This window comes from Corella eumyota, chromosome 1, assembly GCF_963082875.1.
Source record: "Corella eumyota chromosome 1, kaCorEumy4.1, whole genome shotgun sequence".
Classification (NCBI taxonomy): Eukaryota; Metazoa; Chordata; class Ascidiacea; order Phlebobranchia; family Corellidae; genus Corella; species Corella eumyota.
In genome coordinates this window covers 9,132,519-9,150,054 of record NC_137490.1, presented here as the reverse complement: position 1 = coordinate 9,150,054, position 17,536 = coordinate 9,132,519, and the positions used below count along the sequence as shown (strand labels likewise).

At 29.4% G+C, this 17,536-nt stretch overlaps 3 protein-coding genes across 4 annotated transcripts; 1 reads left to right on the top strand and 2 right to left on the bottom strand.

The window, feature by feature from the left end:
• The first annotated feature begins 998 nt into the window (after nt 1-998).
• On the top strand, nt 999-3,870 carry LOC145744038 (uroporphyrinogen decarboxylase-like). The gene is made up of 5 exons (XM_082562169.1): nt 999-1,183; nt 1,924-2,130; nt 2,359-2,531; nt 2,664-2,806; nt 3,230-3,870. The coding sequence occupies exons 1-5, from the start codon at nt 1,083-1,085 to the stop codon at nt 3,701-3,703; spliced, it is 1,098 nt and encodes a 365-aa protein (XP_082418295.1). The 5' UTR covers nt 999-1,082; the 3' UTR covers nt 3,704-3,870.
• On the bottom strand, nt 3,807-11,227 carry LOC145743782 (uncharacterized). Of its 2 annotated transcripts, XM_082561862.1 has the most exons (15): nt 11,067-11,227; nt 10,759-10,829; nt 9,925-9,990; nt 9,300-9,438; nt 9,100-9,209; nt 8,978-9,029; nt 7,892-8,088; nt 7,511-7,716; nt 7,204-7,372; nt 7,005-7,096; nt 6,780-6,910; nt 6,385-6,523; nt 6,145-6,272; nt 4,728-6,058; nt 3,807-4,574 (listed from the first exon to the last, which is right to left on the bottom strand). In XM_082561862.1, exons 1-15 carry the CDS (start codon nt 11,089-11,091, stop codon nt 4,287-4,289), a joined length of 3,144 nt encoding a protein of 1,047 aa, XP_082417988.1. In that variant the 5' UTR covers nt 11,092-11,227; the 3' UTR covers nt 3,807-4,286. The 2 variants fall into 2 exon arrangements, with proteins under 2 accessions (XP_082417988.1, XP_082418064.1); XM_082561938.1 differs by lacking the exons at nt 10,759-10,829; nt 11,067-11,227 and adding an exon at nt 10,253-10,319 and having other exon boundaries at nt 3,808-4,574.
• Nucleotides 11,228-11,327: 100 nt separating this feature from the next.
• LOC145743941 (S-adenosyl-L-methionine-dependent tRNA 4-demethylwyosine synthase TYW1-like) lies at nt 11,328-13,704 on the bottom strand. The gene has a single exon (XM_082562057.1). The coding sequence runs from the start codon at nt 13,697-13,699 to the stop codon at nt 11,648-11,650; it is 2,052 nt and encodes a 683-aa protein (XP_082418183.1). The 5' UTR covers nt 13,700-13,704; the 3' UTR covers nt 11,328-11,647.
• Between the last annotated feature and the right edge of the window lie 3,832 nt (nt 13,705-17,536).

Genomic DNA, 17,536 nt, shown 5'->3' with positions numbered 1-17,536 from the left:
ACAACATATAAAAATAAGCAATTTGGTCGATGTTCATCTTAGTGAATTTATCCTCGTCGAACCATTTAATCCAACGGGCCGTCAGCTCGATTTATGGGTCCTGAAAGTTCAGACCGATTTGCAATCCTGCCAGACCACCAATCCAAAACCTTTGATGCGTCGAAAAAACGCCTGAAAATGGAAATTGAACGAACGGAAAATGAAGGAACCGGAAAATGAAGGAACGGAAAATGAAGGAACCGAAAAATGAAGGAACAGAAAATGAAGGAAACGGAAAATAAAGGAACCGGAAAATGAAGGAAAGCAAAAAAGGAGAGGACGGAATCTTAAATACTAAAACGCGGAAATGGCGTCGACTTTTTATTTAGGATTAGTGTCATTTATTCGAGAACTGATAAGCGGTAATGAGTTAATTTTTATTACCCCAGCATACCCTAACCCTCTTCTGTAAAATTCCCGTTTATTTCTTAAATAATATTGACTTAAATACAAATAAACAGTCAACGGAATTTCCGCATTTTATTTTTTAAGATTCCGCCTCTCCTTTTTTCACTTTCCTTCAATTTCCTTTCCCTTATTTTCCGGTTCCTTCATTTTCCGTTCCTTTATTTTCCGGTTCCTTCATTTTCCGTTCCTTCATTTTCCGGTTCCTTTATTTTCCGTTCCTTCAATTTCTGTTCCTTCATTTTCCATTCCCTCAAATTCCGCGTCCCCGAAAAAAATCATTTTTTTCTTATTTCGAACAGAACTCTTTTTACGAAATTTGCAATCTAATATTTCAATTAAACATTTTAACATCGGGTCCTTACGTAACTTAGTACATTTTTTGTTACTCTAATGTGACTTGATTAATAAATTTTAAACCAAAAGTAAATAAACAAAATATGTGAGCGAGTTTAATGCACGTGTATTACGAGAGAGAAATCAGCAAAAAAAGAAAATCACTAAAGCGTGTCCGTACTACAAGCTTGTGGAAAAATTAAATCCGTACTACAAGCTTGTGGAAAAAAAAAGTCGTGTAATTTTATAACACTCGTTTAGACGTTGTTACGTAAGTTTTAAAGTTAAAGCAAGCAAGTAAAATGAATAACTTTCCAGCTCTTAAAAATGATCTTTTGTTACGGGCAGCAAAATGTGAAAAGGTCGAGAGAGTTCCCGTATGGGCAATGCGGCAGGCTGGAAGGTAAATTACGTTTGCCTGATATTAAAGATTTTCTTTAACTTTCCAGTAAAATGTATTAGATTGGTAAAAAGCTTCCTACTTTTCCAAAAATAAATTGCATGCCCCTATTATTCGTTATTTTTTAGGGTTCCCAAAAACTGAAATGTTAAGTTGTGGTGTACTACTTTAACTTTAAAGTGTTTGTGGTGTACCACTTTAACTATTTTTCTGTCTTTAGTAATTTTATCATGTTACCCTTACCTGTAATTAATCTTAATTTAACTGTCAAAAAAAGTAACACATTGTATTTACTTAACTGCTACATTAGGCGATATCTAAAATGACATTTCTAGAATGATTAAGAAAGAAAATCTGTTCTTATCACAAAACATTGGACTTCCTTCTAGCAATTTGCCACAAATGCTTATTACAAACAATGTAAACACTTTTAAATATTCTCCTTAGCTTGCCTTCGACTAATCTAAATGTGACTCGATGAGTTTCAAAAATGTTTAAATAAGTAATTTAAGTAATATGTGTATAGTCAGGTGGTGGATGACTAAAACACACCATAGGATTAATAGGTTTTTTATCTGGATTAGGTTGTTGCAAATTATATATTTTAATATATTAACTGATACGAGGGTTTAAAAATATATATAGATATAGTAGTTTTAAAAAATTAGACATTTTTTGTTGTGTACCTTGAAAAATTTTCCTCTGTTTTTTAAACGTATTAACCTATTTTTTTTTGTTCAAAGATATCTTCCTGAATTTAAAGAAATTCGTGCAAAAAACGATTTTTTCACTGTATGTAGAACGCCAGAGTTGGCTTGCGAAGTTACACTCCAACCACTCAAAAGAATGGATCTCGATGCTGCGATCATATTTTCTGACATCTTAGTTGTTCCACAAGCTTTTGGAATGGAAGTTCAAATGGTGCCTGGCAAAGGCCCGACTTTTCCAAAGTATTATCTCTTTTTGTTTAATAAGTAACAGACTGTTTTAAAAAAGTTTATTTGCATACTAAATACTAGATAGCATTTCTTTACCCCCAAAAATATAGAAAATTATTTACCTTTTTTTATTTTAAAATACCTTTATTATCTTTTCGATATTATTGGGCTTGGTAGGGTTTTTAAATTTTTGCTTATAGTATTGTAAGTAACTAGAAGTTGTGTTGTTAAATTTACCAGACCCTTGCTTCACCCAAATGATATTGCCACGCTTAATACCAATCCTAATGTTATTAAAGAGCTTGGTTACGTATTTGAGGCATTGACTTTAACAAGAACAAAGCTGGAAGGAAAGGTTCCACTGATAGGTTTTAGTGGAGCACCATGGACTTTAATGGCATATATGGTTGAAGGTGCAAATTAAAAAAAATGCAATGCAAATTAAAAAAAATGTTGTTATTGTTTTGCATAAAAACATCTTGTTATTTGCTATTTAGGCTATGTATCTTTGTGAATACTTATAAAAAACACAAACTTATCTGCAGGTGGAAGCTCTTCAACATTTTCAAAACCAAGGTCATGGTTGTACAAATACCCAGAACAAAGTAAAGTTTTGTTAAATCATCTTACAGCAACAATAATTAAATATTTAGTTTTACAAGTTAAGGCAGGTGCTCAATTATTACAGGTAACTTCCATATAGCATTGCTGTTATCATTACTAAAAACTTTGACATGGTATCGTCAATATTATTTTTTAATTTTTTTCTACCTACTTTTAATATTTGTTTTAAAATTTTAGCATTTTATTAATTTTACTAATCTTAAAGTTGCTATTTAAATTAAAGATTAAGTTAGTTAATTTGTGGTTAATTATTGAGATTTAAATATTGATATTAGGTTTTAAAACTTTAATAAACAGTGATATTTTTGTTTTAATTGTCTATTACAACATTCCGACTAAAAATGTATATAAAAATTTTTTTGTGTTTATTATAAGTAAAGGAATGTTTGTTTATTAAAAATTTTTTGTTTGAAGTTTAAAATTGCCCTAAACTTTTTTTTACATAATCTTTAGAACCATCTTAATTCTTTATTATTTACTTTAATAGGTTTTTGATAGTCATGCTGGAGCCCTAAATGAAAAATATTTTAAGGAATTTTCTTTACCTTATTTAAGTACAATTGCAACTAAAGTAAAGAAACAACTTGCTGCAGAAAATCTACCGGTTGTTCCTATGACCGTATTTGCTAAAGATGCTTATTATGCATTGGAAGATTTGGCATGTACAAAATATGATGTAATAGGCTGTGATTGGACTATAAATCCAAACATCGCAAGAAAAATTGCTGATTCCAAGGGTAAATCACTACAGGGTAATTTGGATCCAGCTGCATTGTATGCACCTCAAGATAAGATAAAGGAATTAACCACGAATATGATTAAAGAATTTGGAACAAAAGGGTATATTGCTAACCTTGGTCATGGAATGTATCCAGACATGAACCCAGAACACCTTAACACATTTGTTAATGCCGTTCACATATCATCTGAGCAACTTATTAAAGAAAACTCTAGTTACTAATAAGTTTGTTGTACAAAAATGTTAATATATTTAAAATTATATATGTATCATATAAATAAAATTTGTCAAGATACTAATAAAATGTCATGCGGTATATTTAATAATATGTGCAAAACCTGTTACTATAGTTGCTTGCAAATAATGAAATAAATATATTATACTGAAAGATGCCAAAACATCTATTATTGCTGGATTAAACAGAAAGTATAACAAAATAAAACTTTTTATTTAACACAAGGTAAACTAACTACAGTTAAAGTAGGTAAAACAACTAAAATAAACTCTAAATTACAGTGAGATAAAACAGTGAAACAACTATAACAATCTTAAATAAAAACATTTAAAATAACAAGATTTAGCAAAACCAGTACTATACAAAATGTTAGTAAAAAAACTAGAGCTAGATTATGAATAAAAAAGCTAATATTGGTTAAAATATTCTTTAACCTAAAATTAAGAAAGTAAACAACCAAGAAATTCACAGGCAATACAGACATATCAATATAACCTAAAATTAAGAAAGTAAACAACCAAGAAATTCACAGGCAATACAGACATATCAATAATTTCAAAAATAAAAAGTTTACATTTTCAGACTTTTGTTACCTTTTTTGACATACTTTTTTACCAATTTGTTAGCATAGGCCTGCTGATTATTGCTTAAACCATGTTGGATCTCATTTTGTACTACACAATCTTCTTTGTCAACAATAACATCATTGTTGAGGGTAACATTCCTCATTAAAGCAGGCATACTGACCCCAGTGTTTGTTTGAAGTTGACGTAAAAACTCAACCCTACCGACATGATCCCTCGTTGTAGATGCAGATGACACTTCTCCAAAATCCATTTCTTTTACACCCTCTTGATTCTATGTAAATATAAGCCTTTTAATTTAAAACCTTTTTTATTAATAATATAAATATATATATTGTAAGCTATATTATTAAGAAATAAGTAAAGTATATTAGTGAATGTTTTAAAACTTTTTTTAATGTGTTTGTTTTTTAATTCTATAATTAACCTGATGTTTGGGTTTATAACTTGATGGATGATCAGATGATAATAACAGCATCTTACTGTTAGAAGTTTCGTTTGATTGGCTATAATTTTTTGTCGTATAATTTTCTGTTTCTTTCATTAATTTTGTTACAGTTGAACGGTTTCTTGGCCCAATTAGTGAATTTAAAACATGATGACTATTTCGAAACTTATCAGAGATATTTGCTTGATCATTAGGAAGATCAGACAGATGAATGCTTTTCTGAGAATAACTTGTTGGTGAAATTTCATTACAAGAATTACTAATTTTATTGGTTTGTGGAGTGGCATCCTTAAAACTTTCAGGTGGTGAAACTGTAGAACAATGCTTCACATCGCTAGTAGTATCAGTTATTTCTGACCTAATAGTTGATATGCGTGTATTTAAAGTTCTGCCAGATGGATGAAATGCAAGGTTTTGTAATAATTTAGTTTCCTTTGGGTCCCTTATTGAAATATTCTTTGCAGAAGTATCTAACTTTGAGTTTTTTAAATTTGTATCGTTGCTGTTGTTACTGAAATTAACCACGAGCCTAACACCATCCATATTGGTAAGATATTCATTGGAGTATGGCGATTCTTCATCTGTTATACCATTCTTACCAATCAACTTAGAGTAATTACTAGAGAAAGAACTACCAGGTGCACTTTTTATTCTTTTGTGGTTATGCCTTGTGAGTGTGCATTTACCAAGTGATGTTTTGGATCTTTGTGCACAACTGTAGGATTCAATTGGATGATCATTTTTATTAACAAAATCACAAGGTGTTAACTTTGTTTTCCGTTTATCAGACGTGGTAAGTAAATATTTTACACCATCCATATTTCTAAGATATTCTTGTTCATAAACACTTTTTGTGCGTTGAACAATATCCTTTGGTGATAAATGCTTAGCATTATATTCATTAGATATACTTTTAATTTTGCATGGATCAAGGTGTTTTTTATCATTTAATTTAAGTGTAGATGGGTTGTTACTATACCTAATAATAGAAGACTTGGGGGTACTTGTTATAACATTTCCTCCCTGAGGTGAATCTAAATAACTTTGAAAATCTTGAGTAGCTTTTGCTTTTAAACAAACATAGCTTTGTGGTTGGGTATTTAGTTGCTTGCTTCTTAAAAAACTTGAATAAGGTTCCGATGTCAAATTTTCCATATTGGTATTAGAACTATCACCACGATATCGATTTGGGTCGTACACGGAATCCCTACAACCCAAATTAAAGCTTGAAGTAGTGGAAAATAAGTTGGCATTATTGCTTTGTCTTGGTGCTCTGTAACAATAATCACTTTCTTCCAACCTGTTTTGGCCTAGGTAATATAACAAGAGTTTAGGTAAAACCAAGTGAAAGTAAACAAAAATTTATTTTATTTAGTACAAAAACACTAATTTTTACCTTTTGCCGACAATTTACTGCGAAGATCAATATTTTCTTGAGTAAGTTGTTGAATGGAATTTACCAAATCCAAATTTCCAGTTTCTTTTCTTGCCTTGCTCTTTAGTTCATTTAATTCTAATTGGGTTCTAATGAGAAAGTAACAAAGAAAGCAATATAAACTAAAATATAATAGTGAACAGTTTTCAAATGTTACTTAATATAATTTTATTTTGTTAAAAGAAATAACTAATTTTATACTTTTTGTATTTTTCTTTTAAAATTTCAAATTTGTCACAAAGCAAAATAATCTCGTTTCTTTTATTAACATCATTATAGTCAATATTTTCATGGCGTAAGAAAGAACGTTTATTTAAATTATTTGCTTGTTGCAGTTTTTCTAAATAAAAAATATTACATTTATTACAATTAATATTGTCAATAGCGATTAGAACACTTAGCTATATAACAAAAATTCCTGGTTTGATCTCCTTTGGTTTCACATTTTTGATCACACAATAAAACCAAATAAATAATGTTTGAAGGTTGGAAGTAATAATTGTTAGCCAGTATTTACCACATTAAGGATTACTAAAGAATAGCAAGGGTGTGAATTTGTTTATAATAGTTCTAATTTATGTTAAGTAGATTAATACCTTCACAAATTGTAAGTTTTTCATCCTTTTCTAAAATAGAGTTATTAAGTTCTTGTAGTTTTGACTCTAAGTTTGTGGTTTCACTGGCATCTTTTTTAACATTATCTAATTCACTTTCTAACTGCAAAACCCTACAAAAGTTTCAATTTTATATAATAAATGTATAGTTCAGTTTATAAATTTTTATATTTTTTTTCTAATCGTTGTTAATCATCAGTTGTCTACCTGCTCTTTAAAAAATCTTCTATATTTTCTTTATTTGGTTGTTTGTTATTGTTCGATTGAAAATCATCTCCAAAAAGTTTTGTACTCTGCATCTAAAAATTATATAGACTCTTAATATATTTATGTGATAGAAACATTAAACTACCAACTTTTTTTATGCATAAAATATTTGGTAGTCTTTTAAAAGAAATCTACACACCTTGCTTTTATTTTCCTTGAATGTTTTTTCATACTCCAAAATATGGCTATACATATTCTTTATTCGCTTCTTAAGAGTTTTGTTTTCTAATTTAGTTTCATTTAGCAGTTGGCTGTTATCTTCAAGAAGCAAAGAGCTTTCTTGCAAAGCACTTCTATCCTTTACCATTCTGTAAAAACAGGTAGGTAATTATAGGATACCAAATGTGTTACAAGAATATTAAAAAAAAAATTGTTAATTGTTGCAACTTATTTTTATTTTTGTTTAGAACACTCCTTGTGTATGATGGTAGTAATTTGTTACATACCTGTGTAACTTGATATTTTGTTCTTGTAGTGAAAGCAAAGCATCTTCCAGTTTTTTCACTTTCACAGAAAATGAAGCATTATTATCACTGTTGTTGGTTTTGTTTCTTAAAAAATTATCGGAGGTTTTTGTAGCATGATAACCATTGGTTTTTGATTTTAACATTTTGATTTCTTCAAGTAGTTTGGATTCTCTTATTTTTGCTTCCTGTTATTGCAAAAAAATAAATATTTTATTGCGGAAAATGTATATTACATTACATTAACATAATCTGATAATCAAGATTATGGGTGAGAATATTAGTATTCGAAAAATAGAACAAAACATACATTTAACTTGAAAAATGAGTAAGGAAATATTTAACATTGTAAAAATACAATACCTGAAGTTCATATCTCAGTTGTTTACCAGTTTTGTCTATTTTTTCCAACAAACCAACAAGTTCATCACTGTTGTCGATAATACTGTCATAATCACATTCATCTTTATTTAAAAGATTACTGTGAGCTAACCTTGCTAAGACTTCAGTTAGGTTCATACTTTCCACAGTGGGTGATACAATATTTAATAAATCAGGATCTGTAATTAAAATATTTGGGTATAAACTAAAGTTTACTTATCTTTTAAAAAAATTGTGACTGTGAATGAAGGAGGTAATTGGGAAAGAATGTAAAGTATAAGAGTTTCTTGAAGCACCAAGTACAAATAAGACTAAACTTAAAGATAAACTTAAAGATAAACTTAATACATGGTCTGGAGAAAATCATGATAACAGCTTTATATTATAACTAATATACTGTTATTTGATGGTAACCAGACACTTCGGCCCCCGGATTAATTAATAGAAAAAAACACATTAATAATAATGTGCAAGATGAAGTTATCTTTCTTTTGGCGTGTCAATTTTTTAATTTTACAAACTAAAACCTATAAAAAACTAACTTTGAAAGCGCGCGCTTTTAGGTGACAGAGGACAATGCATAATGTTATCTCGTATTTAGCCAAATAGTGCCGCCTTTCCAAACAATATTTGAAGAAAATAGAGCAATAATTTTTTACACTGAGGATTATGCATAAATATGTTATCTTTCTTTTCCCGTGTCAATTTTTTAATTTTACAAACTAAAACCTATAAAAAACTAATTTAGAAAGCGCGCGCTTTTAGGTGACACAAGACGATGCATTATGATATCACGTATTTTGCGAAATGGGGGCCGTCTTTCTAAACAATATTTGAAGAAAATAGATCAATAATTAATCATTTTTTACACTGAGGAATGTGCATAAATATGTTATTAGTTATTGTCCGTGTTAATGTATATAAATTTTTATACTAAAACACAAAGAATAAAATAAAATTTCTCGCGGTAATTAAAATGCAAAATCCCCGCTGTTTTGAAAAAAAATTTTGGCCGAAGTGTCCGGGGGCCGAAGTGTTTGGCATTCATAAGAATTTTTTAAAACTTACCCGCTTTTTCGGTTGACACAGAACTATTTGTGTTAAAAGAAAGTATAGTTGACTGTAAAAAAAAATAAAATTATCAAAAATATTTATAGCAATAACTGTTTTCATAAAAAATTGGAACATACCGATAAATTGGGTTTGCTTTCAGATGTGTTCAAGGAATCTAATAAGTTGGTTGTTTTGATTGGAGAAATTTGTAAAACAGGTTGGTTAACAGTATTTTGTATGTTATAATCTAGAAATAGTTAAAACGGATTGTATTTACAAAATTCAAATTTAAAATTACAATTATTTATTATTATTTGTTATTTTATTTAATACTTGCCCTTGTCTTCTTTTTTCAAAGTACTGGTTAAAAAAGGTAGTTGTTTACAAACATTAGGTGTGCAGTCTTCCAAAGCTGATTCGGTAATTTCTAAAATATTTACCTTTGATTGTTCAATAATTTTATCTTCTTCTTGTTCCTAATTAAACATATTGACATCTTAATCTTTACAAATTTAAGAAAACATACATTTTCTGCCTACTACAAAATTAGCAGTGTATTTAAAAAATGGTTTATATAACACTGATAGGATTTTAACATAGGCCTAACTATAAATTTTTAATGTATATATATGTATATACATATTTATTTAAAATCAAATCTATTTATATTGTGTAAATATTTACTAATCAATAAAACAACTGTTGTTCACAGCAACAGGCGTCTTAATACCAACTACAACAATCAACCTTTGTTTGTTGCTAACAAGTTCGATTTAACAATACTTGTTTAGTAAATTGCTAACTACCACTAATAACAAAAGAGTGAAACAAATATAGTGTTGTAGCTAGGCCTATGAAAATACTAACTATAACAGCCAAAGTTTAAAATTAAAATTTGTTTAAAACATTTTTTTTTAATTTTTTAGCTAATGCTATTGTACAGTTTAAAAATAAATACTCACAAAATAAAAGGTTTTTTTAGTTAAATTCTTTAATGCTTCCAAGCTTTCCAACTGCTCATGAAGTAACTGTAAAAAATATTGTAATACAGTACATATATATAACTAAATTTACTTCCTACAAGGTAATGAATAATTAATATAAAACTTTATGATAAATACAATTTACTCTAATAATAGGTTTTTGTTTATTGCTATCATTACTAAGATCTATCTACTCTAGTGTACCCATTTCAAAATTAAAACCGCAATGTTTTTTTGAGACAATTCTTTGAAAAAACATTGCTAAAAAATAAAAAACAAATATGAATGAGACTTAAAAAGTGCTCACCATAAAGCCACTGTCACACATGAGTTATTATTATAAGAGGTCTCAATGATTTTTTTGAATACAGAGACAATGTTTTTACTGTTAAGCTTACATAAGCCAATTTTGTTTGAAGAAGATTTTAAGATGACAATTTGTATTATGGCCAAAACAACCTTGGGATTTGGAAGATTATACTTAAACTAAGTTTCAAAAAAAAATGATAGTTATTAGAATTTGAAACAGTTATTATGTATATATAAATATATATAATACTAATAAAAATTTTATTTAAATTTTTTTATCTAAAAATACCTAGTGCTTTGTCTGGCTAAACTTTACTAGTAAATTACTATTAATAATTATTTTTGTTTTTATTATTTGTAACACCCAACACAATTTTTAATGATTTATGTTATTTATAAGAAAGGTAAGTTTTCTAAAATATATAGTTAATTGACTTAGGTGTAATATAAAATATATTAAATATTGCATTTACGGTTTTATAAAAAAAAAACAGCTAAACATACTGAAATAGCAGCTTGAGATGTTGAATGGTGCTTAAATGCCATTTTAATTAGTTCGTCATTCTTAACAACTTCTACAAACAAGTCAAGTAGTTTAGAATAACCACAACTAGTAAGTGCTTTTGTTTAAATTTAGTGTTTTTTTGTTTTAAAATTAATTTATTTTTAGTCAGTTGTTTTTATGATTTGAAAGAAAATTGCTACAAGAACACAAAATTGCTCTTACTTAAATTTAATTTCTGCTATTTTAATCAAGAATATACAAAAATTTTATAAAAAAGTAATTATAAAACAAAAAAATTTTTGTTTACCAGATCTCTGAATTGTTTTTTTCATTTTATCAGTTGTTCTTAGTTTAAAGAATTTTTCCAATCTCAAACTCGCTACTTATGCCATTTGATAAGTGAAAGTAGCTAATTATTATTTATTCATACTTATAAAAACTAAACCAAAATTTGTTTGTTTAAACTAAACCAAAATTTGTCCAAAATTTTGTTTAAAATTTAAAATACAATTTAAGACTTTCAGATTAAACCATTCAAAGTATAAAAAACAAAAAAACTAAACCATGATCTAAAAGCAATGATAAAACATTAAATGAGTTGCAATAAGTACTTAAATACAATACATTACACAAGTTTAAACTTATTTTAGCAAAAAATGAACTAAATGTCGGACATAAATTTTAACAAAAAGATTCCACATTTTTTGCACATAAAAGTTATTATAACTAATAAAGTTGCTTCTCGTAAGTTTATTTAAACCCAATGACCTAATAAATAAGCTGAATACACAATAAATAAAAACATTACAAACAAACTAAAAATAGTAACAAAAACCAAAACCTTTTTTAACAATAAAATAGACATATTAGCTGTTTGCAAAGTAATAGTTAACACCCCTGTTCAACTTTCTCCTTTCTATGCCATCTTTTTTCCTGGGGATCAAAACCTCGTTCTATTGACCCAATTATTGCCCAAGGTGGTGTTTCTTTTGTGTAATCTAGTGCAGTGAAATTTTCCCCGGTACTATGGTATCTTTGGGAAAGTTGGTGAAATTTTGCGTAATCAATCCATGTCCTCCATGTTCCTTCATTTGTCTTAAACTTTTTATGAGATAACAACACACAATTTGAGTGTTCATGCTCGCAGGAAAGTTCATAATCGGATAGAAGCTGTTCCAACTGTTGCACAAAGAAGAGCACTTCTTCATGCCAAGGTACATTCTTCATTGTCAAACCATCACTAGACTTACTATCACCACAAAACGTGACTCCTTTTATTTCAATAAAATCTGGTTTACCCAAGCTTACAAGATCAGCATAAGCTTGTATCTCTTCATTGTTCCATGCTTTTACAATTGTAAGACGGTACACAGTTCGCTGTCCCTTTTCTGATAACGCAGTTAAACTGTCAATAAATCTTGGCCAAAAATCTTTAAAAATTGGCCGATCAATTTTTTTCAAGGATTCCTGTGTAGCAGCATCTACACTTACATACAATTGGGTTACAGGTGTCAAAGTTTTTATGGCATCAGGGAATTGAGCATTAGTGACAAGAAATGAAGATATTCCTTTTTCATGAAGCAATTCAATAAATCGATTAATTTCTGGATACATAATTGGCTCACCAACTAGTGATAAAGCACAATGTTGAATAGAAAATCCTTCAGCAAATCTGTTTGGTTTAACTCCTGGCACACCTTTAAATTGTTTAATCATATTGTAATGGTTTTTAATAGCACCATCAATAACTAAATCAGCAGGGTCTTGTTTCCACTTCCATTCGGTTCCAACTGGATTTGTGTGATGACGCCAACAGAATACACATTTATTTGCACATGCAAGACTTGGTGTTGTTTCCATGCACCTATGACTTTCAATTCCATAAAAAGTGTGTTTGTAACAACCACCGCGACCACGAAGCATGGACTTTGTCCATCTGCAAAGCTTGACACCAGAGTGAGATCCAATAATTTTATACCCTTGTTTTTCAAGATTTTTTCGAAGTTCAGGAGTCACCATTTCCCTTGATTCTTTACTCTTTTTTTTTCGATTTATCCCAACTCCATTTTCAATGACACCATTTTTTACAAGGCCCCTAGATTTTAAAGGATAATTAGACATCACATCTCCAACATCTTCTACATCAACAACTCCTTCATCATCCTCCTCCTCTTCACTTTCACTGTTTGATTCTTTAGACTCACATTCATTTAAACATGATTTGTTTTTTTTACTACATTCAGGATTTAAACAGGCATTCAATTCAGCTAAGGTAACCCTTGACCTTTCCTCCAACAAATATTTTATAACATCAACAATCTCACTTTGCCACATTTGAAAATCATTTTCCTGTGACCCGTGTTTGCTCTGAACAACATTGCAGTCGCCAAAAGTTAAAGGAAAAATTCTTGAAGCACTTAATTTGTGCAAACATTTATCAACTTTTTTTGCCACAGTATTGTAATGATCACAGTACAGTGAATTTCCAAGACCAAAAACAGCATATCTCATGTTATGCAATAGTGATTTTTGCACTCGAAAATCATTTGAAGATTCTTCAAGCCACTTACAAAACCATTTTGCACCAACCGTAGGGACACCATCAGTGTATGTAGACATTAGGAAAATAAATATTTTGGATGCCTCAACACCTTTGCTCAGATGATCTTCAGGGTCAAAATCTTGAATATCATTTAATTCAACAGGGAAATTAAGTTTAGTAAATTGGATGAACAGACTTTCAGCATATTTATGCGCTTTTCCAGTTTGGGTTCCATACAGAATAACAATAGATTGGTCCTCAATTTTATTCTTATCAACAGTTTCTAGGGTTGTAAAATCATGTTTTGGAACTGAACGATTTCTGTTCAATTTTTTATGTATTAAGTAGGTTAAAACACAAACTCCAAATGTGATAAAAAATCCAACAAAATAAAACATATCTACTGAACCTAAATAGGTTAATATATTTTGTAATAATAAATAAATCATTTTACAAAAAAAAGATTGTTCTGTTAACTTTAAACTGTTTAAATGAAAATAATAATTATTTATAGTTTGACATAAAACCATCTGACAATTTTGCATGTTGATATAAATAATATATACAACAGTTTGTAACCTAATCTTTAGAAAGTTAGGTCGATTGACACGATACGTTTGATATGCCGTCTGGCATTTTCACCGTCTTAAGCGTTTTGCAAAACCGCATAAAAAATAAGTTAAAAACCTTAATAACTAAAAGCTGACCAGTCTGGAAAGTAGGGTAGTTTTCTACGAGATCTGCGCGTGCACGCGTACAAAAATGTTTGGTCTACGCATGCACGCGTGATTTATTGTTCTCTGGGATTAGTGCGCTTATTTTTAGTTAGTTAAATTAGTGTGAATGTTAAGCTTTAAAATATAAGTACCACCCAACCAAATGGAACGGTTTGGCAACATTATCTGACTGTATTCGGCTGTTTGGACAACTACCTATCATCGCTACAATTTCAACAGATCAGATCGACTTTGAACACGTGCAAAACAGCAAATGATTGTAAAGTTTCCAAATATTAATATTAAAATTTTTCCATAATTTAAAAAAAATATAAGTACAGTTAATTTTAAGAAATCAATTATATATAAAAAATAAAAATTTTTAATTTTTTTAGTGTTACTAAAAATTGCTACTTAATAAAAAATACTTATATTGCAAAATTTACTATAACCGTTTAAATATTTATTTTAAAAGAATCGCAAAGCCGTAGCAAGGTTTGTATTTTTAATCTACAAGCAGACCTTTAAAAAAAAAAAAAAATTGGGCTGCTTTCGTTCGTGCTGCGCGAGTAAATTATCACAAGCAAATAGTGCAAATACTAGTTTTCAGTTTTATTATATAAATACAGTTTTATAATATAATGACAGTTTTATTAATAAATATTATTTAAATATAATCCCCAGGTGAAACATTCATAAATATACACAATAAAAATACAGCAATATAAAATAATATTTTTTACTACAAAATATCCAAAGATTTATAATTATTTTTGTATATATTTTTATGCTCGAAGCGGAAAGGTGAATGCGCGACTTAAACATAGAGTAACATCAGTACTCCGACCCAGTCTTGAGTTGCCTGTGTCGGTTTGGAATATTATAGAAACTATAATTGCTCGGTAAATATGCTGTTGATTAAGTGCTGGCTCAGCAGAAGTTTATACCTTTTTATAGCGCTTTACTTAAGGGCGTTGCTGCATGAGAGCAGTGGGGATTGAACACACGACCTCATGGACACTATCAGTAGTATACACTAAGTGCCAACCCTTTACAAAATGATAAGAAAAGTTGCTCATAGATAAGAAAGGTAGGTAAGAGCCCCGAGGAAGTGTAACGCCAAAATATACGCACAAAGTCCGCTACATAACATAATCAAAAAATCCTCAACTACTTTTTATTAAATTTATACTACAGTAATAACAAAAAATAAAATTACAACATTATCCATACAAACAACGTAGCAGATTAACAAACATTTTGTGTTTAACGGTTGATTGACGTTTTTTAATTTATAGCCACTTTTTTTACCGCATGCGGCAAAAATTCTAAAATTATAACATCACTCTGAAATGTCGAACAATAGTAACTGTTGCGTCACAATGGTAACTGTTTCGTGATAATGCCGATTATTTCGTTACAAAATTTTTTAGGCGCCAAACTGTTATAAAAAAAAAACGCCAAGCTTTTCAGCGCGAAAACCGGCATCTATTTTACCAAGTCTAAAAAGTCAGACATTAGTCGCAGAAATATTGTTAGCGTTTTAAACTATAGCATAAGTCAGCATGAGATGTATAACAAAGTGTGATTTTTTTAGGTTTATTTCTGCATTTTGGACATTAAACTTGTTTAAGGCTATTTTAAACCCCAAATATCTAAAATTAAGACTTTATCTTAATTAGTTTGTATTCAGCAAATCAAAAAGTCCTTTTCCGGGCTACTTTGTCTTGATTGTTTGTATCCAGCAAATCAAAAAGTCCTTTTCAGGGCTACTTTATTTTCAGGGCTATCTTGAGTTATTTTTAGTATATATATTTTAATTTCTTTTTAAAGGCAGGTAATTTGTTAAAAACATTTTGTCTTGGTTTTTATATTGTAGTTAAATAATAAGTTCTATACAGGGCCACTTTTTTCGTATATACCTTAAGTCATTAATTTCTAAATTTATTTAGAAATATAACAATTTTTCAAGAATATTTTTCAGAACGTACAATCATAGTGATCAACATTTACCAGTTTATCTTGTTAGAAAAGGAGCAAAATGTACACCAATGATGGCAACCAGAATTCTAGGCCAAGGAGCATGGTACGCTGTTATAAATTTTGTTAATTTTGTAAAGACCCTCAATGCAATAATATATATTGTTTTAAGTTTGTTTCAACGATTGCTGCAGCTGCTAAAGAAGTTATTCGCTTTGAAACTTTTACGATGACGAAGTTTATAGAGCGAAAAAAGGATGATCATAGATGTGTGGCTTGTTAATTATTATTTTAGGACCTCAACTAGTAGCTATATATTGAAATATTTAACCACACTCATTAAAGTTTCAACCACTTAAATTGTGTTTTAGCGAGTGATATGGTGATATGGACTTAATGCGCGACCTGTGCCGAGTAACTATTTTGTTCCCTAAGGACCGGGAATTCCAGGATGATGGTTCTGATTTTCAAAATCCACCAGTTAAAAAAACCCGAATTGATATGCCAAATATAAAGATTCAATCAAAACCAGTGGCTATAATAAAGAAGGTTGTTCCCCCTATCTCAACCCTAAAAAAGTATGGTTTGATTAAAAACTCTTTAAATAATGGTCCTCATACTATTTCGTTTGTAAATATAAAGTCGTTAGAACCTTGTCTTGCTGAAGGTGAATTACAAGTTTTGCGGACTTATGACTCGGACTTTACTGAAGGTTGGTTATATGATGAAGTTATTAACAGTTACTTATGGTGGTTAAGCAAACAGTATCCTCATATCTTGTTAGTTGACTTTTCAGTTGCTATGACCTTAAGCAATTTTTTTTTCAAGTTATTGTGACTCGCTTTAGTCGAGTTTTTCTTTCAAGTTAAATGTGACTCGTTTTAGTCGAGTTTTTCTTTCAGGTTAATGTGACTCGCTTTGGTCGAGTTTTTCTTTCAATTTATTGTGACTCGCTTTAGTCGAGTTTTTCTTTTAAGTTATTGTGACTCGCATTTAGTCGAGTTTTTTTTTCAATTATTGTGACTTACTTTTTTTTGGGGCACAAAAATTTTGTTCAAAATGTTGATTTTATTGGCTGTGTTTTATAATGGTTTTGTTGACTGTCTGTCTATCTGTTTTGGAATCCATTACATAATTCTTCACATAATTTTTTTTGCGTTAAAATATGTTAACTATGCTGTTTTTTGTTCATAAAGTTGAGAATTTGTTGTTTTTAAGTTTTTGTTTTGCAAATTTATTTATCCTAAAAAGTTTTTAAAAAAAATTATTTTAATAAAAATGGATTGTAACAATATTACAATCAACACGGGTGGGGGGGGGCTACACAAATAACTACTACAGTGGGTGAGTAAACATTTATATTTACCGAGATGTAATATTGCTTGCTAAATTTTATTAATAATTTTAGTATTTAACCTATGTACCATATTTTGTGTTAATTTATTTTAAATTAAATGCAATTTATGCAGAAATGCCAACAACAACAACAAGAGTAACAAAAACACATACAGAGGTGGTGTCCGAAAGGGAAATGGGGCG